Raw genomic sequence first — 7,720 nt, 5'->3', positions numbered from 1 at the left:
GCATTAGGAGAGAGTTGTTGGTTTCCATGGCTCTGCTCATCTTCACATGATTCAAGTTGTTTGTTTCCATGCCTTAACTTCCATGAGATGATGAAAGGCCGAAGCATATTGAAGTGGATTTTATCCATGCATAAGGAGAGCTGTTCGTTTCCATTACTCATCTTCACATGGTTCAACTTGTTTTTTAATATGTTTTACCTTCCATGAGAGGATGAGAGGATGAAGCGTATTGAAGTGGATTTTATCCATGGATAAGGAGAGTTGGTTTCCATAACTCTACTTATCTTCACATGATTCAAGTTGAGAGGATGAGAGGATGAAGTGCATTGAATTGGATTTTATCCATGAATAAGGAAAGAGTTGTTGGTTTTCAATGACTCTACTCATCTTCACATGATTGTTAAGTTATGCATGTTTGATGCCTATGCTCTAGCTTGATGGAGAGCGATAGAGATTGTGTCTGTGTGTGATATGGTCAGTATTAATGTAGCATTGGTGCTCTTTGGGGGCATTACATCATTTTTGCTTCATGGGAGCACTTTAAGATCTATGGGGGCATTATATCAAGAATGAATTAGGTCATTTGATCAGTGTGATTTTTGCATGGTAGTCCATGAAATGTGTCCACAACTTAATAGACTGACTGGATTGATCAATTGAACTGTCGAAATGGACCGATGCAACTAGGAGCACTAGCACTCAAGAACTTCTCATTCATAGAACTTTTCAATCTCCTTTTCTCCTTCCCAAGATATTCCGTTCTCCTGTCTCCACTCCTACAAGAACATTGTAATGGCAAAGGTAGTAGACAAAATAGGATTGTTTCAGTTCAAGCGCCTTCACATTTCAATATACATATCAGTATTCACAAGAGTGAGAAAACAGCATACGCATGACTAGAGCTCCTTAGCATTTCAACATCCACATCATACAAAGTAGTATTGACAAGAGGGAGAGAATACATTGGTAACATTTCAAATGATAATAAATGAAGGGATAAGATTGAGAAAACACATCATCATACATTGGCAATATTGACAAGAATATGAAAACAGAATATACAGAGTTAGTATAACAGAGGTAAGTACAATACAAAGAGGTAAAAGCTAAAGATGCGAGGATACTGCTATTCTTGCTACTACAACAAGTATCTAACTGATTTCTGGTATGCTTTTGCAGCTATCCAACTACTCTTTTTACATGATTATCAAAAGAAAACTAAATCCATCTGTGCTCTTCATCCTAAGAATACTGAATATGATGATGTCTTCATCTCCTGCTATTCACAAAACCTGTTCGTTTCTCCAAATGTACAAATAGGTGATGAAATGTCTGTCGATGCATCAACGCCTGTTGACTTGCCTTGTACATATTTTACAGTAGTAAAAAGAACCCGCGTTCGCAAATTCATCTGCAGGTCCAACAAGGGGATACCAAATGGCCTTTACATCAAGAAAGACGGATGCACAAGCAGCAACAAAACATCACTGTTTCCGTGATACAAAAAACTCGTAATCCGGTTGGTGGTTAGCAACTTTGACATTGTCTTTGTAAACGCAGCCTCTGGCGAATAGTGATGCAGTTTCCTCAAGAGTTCTCAACCGTTCCTTGAGAATTTCAGTGGTGTCGAAGGGCATGAATCCTTTAGATGAAGAATCGGCAGGCTTTTTTGGATAAAACCAGCACTCACCCTACAAATGCCGAGAAACATCAGATGCACCAACTCATTTCAATGTCTTTGCAAGAGATCTATTCATGATATATATATATATATATATATATATATATATATATATATATATATATATATATATGGTATTTCGGGTATTTCCATGTTTGGAGTATAAATATTCTTAATGGGGTCAAATTAGGGTTATGCAAGAAACTCTATTTTGTGTGTCTGTGTGTGTGTGTGCAGGCGCGCGCGCGCTAGAAGTTTGCTAGGGCTGTGATCCTTTTGAGAATTAGTTTTTTTTGGACAGGGTCTCATCCGTGTGTTTGGTTTTCTTTGTTGTGTTTCAGGCATTTCATAAATATTCTTTATGGGGTCGAATTACGGTTATGCTCTCTCTCTCACAAAGAAGTTCACCAAAAAAGTAGAAAAAAGAATGCCTAATCTTCAAACCCACACCAGTTTTCCTTTTCCTATTCCTAATTCCCTGACAACACATTACAATTTCTCAGGCCAAACACAACCGACATAATCTAAACAACTTGCATATATAGTCAAACTAAGAATCTAACCTAAGCATCAATATTGTCAAAATCATTATCGTAATGCAAATTGTATCTTAAATTGTAAGATTTTTTATGATTTTCTTAAAAAACGAAAAATAAAAATAAAAAATCTGAATCATACATGCAACGTGAGTTCAATCATACGTGTTTCCTACAATTACAATTTACTATTTGAGTCGAATCTTAAGCAAAACAATTTGAATCCCATCTTGAATCCCTTTAATCTGATTCTATGATTTGAATCCTACAATTTACGATTCAAATTATACTTGGGACTCTCACAGTCTGCATTCACATGCAACATTGCAGACATGTGAGATCCAAGCTGCTCATCCCATGGGCAACGTGTAGATTGAATGTGGACTGTTGTCCTCTCTTAGTGCTCATTTTTTAAGACAAATGATATTTCCACCGCCAAAAATAGCATAACTCCCACAAAGGATAATTTTGTCACTACCAGGATGGTCAAAAGCACTATATGAAAAACTTAACATTATCGAACCGTCCTTACTAAGGTGGAACCGCCAATTCTAGGGGGGAAATAACATCAACAACTTCTAGCATTTTGTATTTTAGAACTCTCGGGGCCTGTTTAAACATAGGGAGGGGGGGGGTGGAAACAACAAAAATAGAAGAAATCACGTTTCTGGGAAATGCCATTTTCAAGAAATTGTGGGAAAGGAAAAGTTGTTTCCTCCGAGGGCCTGTTTGGATTCATGAAAAGCATGAGAAAGGAAATAGTGTTTCTTGGAAATAGAAATTGTGGAAAAGGAAATATTGTTTTCCTTAGTTTGTTTTTTAACAAGATTTTTGTAGAAATTTAGAATCTATTTTCAAGTTTGATGTTCGGCAAAACAAAATCTTTTCTTGAAAAGATTTTAAGTAGTCACTAGTACGTGCCAGATTAGCACATGTGGCACATGCGGCGCATGTGGGATGCTTAGAGATGAATAGTGACACATGTGGCATACACGGCATATGTGGGCACTTGAAGCTGAATTGTGGCACGTGTGGTACATGTGAGGTGTTTGAAGTTGTACAGTGGCACATGTGGCACAAGACATACATTGGCACATTTGACATGTTGCCACTAAGGCTAGATGATGACACTTCTACACATTAGCACCATTGGCACGTGGCATATTTGGATAACTAAAGATGGACAATTGCACGTGGGGCACATTGGTGCATGTGGGGTGCTTTGCACATGTGAGGCACAAGTAAGATTAACGGTGGTACATGTGACACAATAACACGTGGGGGGCAAGAGAAGATGGATGGTGACATATATGGCACATTAGCACATTGGGGACTCTTTACACGTGGGGCATAAGATAAGATGGATGGCAGCACATGTGGCATAGTGGCATGTGTGGGGCATGATTGAAGATGGACATTATCTCATTTGGCACATATGGCACATGTGAGGTGATTTGAACATGGATAACAAGTGCATTTGGGCTTTAACTCTTAAGAAACCCATTTTCCTTCCACCATGGGAAAATGCATTTCTTAAGGGTGAAAGTGGGAAAATAAGTTCATTTATTTTTCTACAAAGATAGAAAGTGGGAAATGGTATTTCCCACAATTTTTTACAAAGAAAAGCTTACCAAACAACAAAAAGTGAGTTTCATGGGAAACACTTTCATTTCCCATACTTTCCCTTAATCCAAATAGGCCCTGATTGTTTTTCAACGAAATTTTCTTGAGAGATTTTCCTCGGAACTCTCAATTTTCAAATATGTTGTTTAGCAAAAAGGAACTTTAGAAGGAAATTTTACTTGAAAATGGAAGGTGGCGCATGTGTAGCATTGAAGATGGGATTGTGGCGCGTGTTGCATTGTCACATGTGGCAAATAGGGCACATGTGGGACATTGGCATATATGGGGCGCTTGAAGATGGACAATGGCAGATTGGCACGTGTGGCACGTTTAGGCACTTGAAAATGGTCAGTGGCACGGTGTGTTGGAAATTTTCAAAATAGTAAAGATTTTGGGGGTTGAATTTCAAAATAACGGACCTAATTTCAAAACCTTAGAAAATGAATTTTTTTTTTTTTTTTTCTGAGAAGATAATAAAAATATTGATCACAAAAAGGAAATAGTGCTGGAAGAGCAGATTTTGGATTTTGCCTTGCGTTCGTGATTAAAAGACCCAGAGACTCGGACCGACACGTCCAGCCCTAAGTCGGATCTCAACTCGCCCAAGTCGGGGCTGAATTGGCCCGTCTCACCCAAGTCAGAGCTGACTTGGGGGGGTGACTCATGGTATCGAACTGGATCAGGTAGTACCAAATCTGAGTCAACTCAGGCAAGTCATATCGGACTTTTCCAAGTCTTAAAACCATGGGTTCAAATCACCATTTGCACACCAACACATGCAGCGGTCAGCACATTGTAGGGAGACTGCCGCATTTTGCATTTTATATGGCAGTTCTCAGGTGGCAGTTACAAAGTTCGTTTAATACGGTGATGTGGTGGGGTGTTGAACAATAAGGATAGATTGCCAAAATGCCCCTCTAGTTCTGAAGAGACATTAAAATGACTCCTTCCAACAGACAGGTAACCTCTCAGGCCCCTTGCAACACCCATCTGAGCTCTATATATATACAGGGCCTGGGACAGGCATTTTGCATCCAACAACAACCTCTCTAAGCCTCTTTTTCTCCTTTTCCTTTCTATTATCATCCTCTCTATGTTTAGCTGGTTCATTAAGGTGTTTGAGTTGCTCATCGGTTTTGCAACTGTTGTTCAGCAACAGTCACCAGACTAGGCTTAATTATCCTCAAAGCAAGCTTATGGGAACCCCTTGGGAGTATTAATTTAAACAGTGCTAGGGGCATTTAATGTCTTACAGACAGCATGATCCATGATTCAGTTTATAGCAATCTGTCTACCCAATCCGACTTGCTAACATGTTCCACATATGGGACGTTGATATGTGGCATATTTGGAGCCTTTAGTGATGAACAATGGCATGTGTGCCATATGTTGCACGCTGTCACAATGGCATATGCACATTGGTAATGTGAAATGGGTGGTGGCAGATGCGTGGCGCTTTAAGATGGACAGTGACACGTGGCACCTTGGCAATGTGAGAAATTGCATGTCTAGGGAGCTTGAAGATAGATGGGGGCACGTGGGGCACTTGAAGATGGACAGTAGCACATGTAACTAACATGTGGGGCACCTTGTATAGAGATGGATCGGTTCCTCGCTTTTCCTCAAACTCTTGGAAATTACATTTTTTAAGTAGGGGCAGGAAAATGAAAAAGAAGCATTTTCTAAGAAATGGAAATTTCATTTCCAGTAAGTTTACAAAAAAAAAAAAAAACAAACAAACGGAAACATTGTTTCCACAGAAAAGGCACTTCCTCAATTTACATTTAGTGAATCCAAACAGGCCCTCAGAGAACACCCACAGGCCACTGCAAAAAAAGATGAACCATTTGTATTGAATTTTATAGGAAGAAAGTCAGTTTTCTTGTGGTTAATAGCACAATATGATGAAGGGTTCCCATTCCAATTATTCTGTTTTCCTACTAATCATGTCATTTAAGTCTTCAAATATCAAAACTGAACACAGATTTTGAGAATTTAATAATTCCAGCATGGATTTTGAGAAGAACATTACCTGTGCATTATAGCTCTGCAATCCCAGCACAGGAGAGACAATACAAAAGGAATTTGCCTCAACAGAATCACTTGAGATGCATCTTTGAACCAAATGGCCCAGTGAATGGTAAGTCAAGAAAGAAGCTCGGAAATTGCCTTCAGGTATTCGATATATGGGATACCAAGCTACTGAATACCTGAAATTCCAGCAACGAAGGTTTTACAAGAATATATAAATCAAACTCTGAATTGACATGCCTTAACAGAGGTGTCTTATGAAAGAGCAATTAGCCCATGAACAGATTGATTGTTACTCACCAAGATGCAGGGTGTAGATCATGCAGATTCATGCATTTTAGTTTGGAGGGATCACCAAATACTTGATGATTGGAATTGCCAGTCTTAATGAGATCCATTATTCTGCAGTTCATCGGATTTAAAAAAAAAAAAAATCAGGTCAGCAATATAGAAAGTACTCGATAGTATGTCATAAAATAAAGATATCTTCTGCATCATAGTCATGGGAATATGATTTTCCTGTTGTTTTTCTTTCTGTTAGGCAAGCTATATTTACAGGTATCAAACCCTTACAAAATATGCTGGTGAATGTCTCATCACTCAACCCAAAGCTATATAATAATAATAATAATAAGAAGAGGAAGAAGAAGAAGAAGAAACATAGAAACAAAGAAACAAATAAGAAAGCCCAAGGAACAGACTCGGAACTAGAAAATTAGTTCTGCTCAATTAAGAGAAATACTTGACCATTCATGGTGCTAGTGCCTCTAAAGGAGATTGGCAAACATCTTCCAATTCAGTAGCAGAACAGACCATCAAAATGAAGAAAGGAATGCATGATAAAACATTAACTAGAGTTATTAGACTTGTCAGAAAACAACTGGATTTGTTTTCAATGTTTTACAGACTTAAATTGTAACTAAAGTTCATATTGTAACTCTCTCATCAAGTCACTCCAAATTGATGAGCAGGTCAGAATATAATCTGCAACTAACCAACTTCATATGTAGGCTGATGTTCAGTCAAACCAAATAGCAATGTCAATTCAATAAGGAGTCCATGACTGGGCTAGACCCACTCCATTCACAGTAAAGGACTACTCCAAAAATTGCGATGATTACCATTTCAAGTCCAATTTGAAATGCATTGCTTTGCAATTAGGCATTTGGCTGTCATTGTAAATAGAAGTGGTGGCACTCGCACTTTGGTCACTTCCTCTATAATGATTTTGATTACATAGCAATTCGGTTCAAGTGAGTATCGAAATGCACCCTTAGGATGAAAAGCACACTGTTTTAGCATGCTAGTGCAATGCCACTTCATACTCTTAACCATAATTCGTATTGACCTAAACCCTTTTGCAACCTTCAATTGAACTAAGAGAACGAGGTTGCTGATGCGCAGCGACCATCTGGAAAGGTACAAATGGGGCTGCTTACAACTATATGCATTCTCATAGCCAGATGCTCAGTGGAGGAACATGATTGTTGGTCAATATGGTGAATCTGAGGGTGGATGGTTGGTTTCCGTGCACTTGTGTGTGAGAGTCTCCATGCCTCCCAGAGTTCAAGCATTTGCTTGGTTGGCTGCAGCTAATAAATTTTTAATGCTGGATAATTTATTTTTTAAAATGCAACATGGCTTTCCCCAACATGTGTGTTATCAGTTATGTGCAGGAGGAGGAGATTGTTTTGAATAATCAAATTTGGATTTATTTTTTTTATTTTTTATTTTTAAGGAGATTTGGTGGAAGATGGTTTTCCTCAGAATATTTCGGTTACTGCAGAAGGAAATAAATAAAAGAATATTTTTAGTTCCATTGGAGGATCTTGGTATGCTCGTCAAATAC

At 38.4% G+C, this 7,720-nt stretch overlaps 1 protein-coding gene across 3 annotated transcripts in view; it reads right to left on the bottom strand.

Annotated features, from left to right (window-relative positions):
* Positions 1-502: 502 nt before the first annotated feature.
* The window catches only part of LOC131237161 (uncharacterized), an 18,895-nt gene continuing 11,677 nt past the window's right edge, over positions 503-7,720 (bottom strand). For 2 of the 3 annotated variants that reach the window (XM_058234832.1, XM_058234838.1), the window contains exons 3-5: positions 6,172-6,273; positions 5,873-6,050; positions 875-1,691 (exon numbers count right to left, since the gene is read on the bottom strand). In XM_058234832.1, coding sequence (XP_058090815.1) covers positions 1,485-1,691; positions 5,873-6,050; positions 6,172-6,273 — 487 coding nt within the window. In that variant the 3' untranslated portion in view covers positions 875-1,484. Of the gene's footprint in view, positions 777-874; positions 1,692-5,872; positions 6,051-6,171; positions 6,274-7,720 lie in introns of those variants that run through there. The other variant, XM_058234844.1, reaches the window with a different exon arrangement.

Source organism: Magnolia sinica, chromosome 1, assembly GCF_029962835.1.
Source record: "Magnolia sinica isolate HGM2019 chromosome 1, MsV1, whole genome shotgun sequence".
Lineage (NCBI taxonomy): Eukaryota > Viridiplantae > Streptophyta > Magnoliopsida > Magnoliales > Magnoliaceae > Magnolia > Magnolia sinica.
This window is presented reverse-complemented; position numbering and strand designations above follow the sequence as displayed.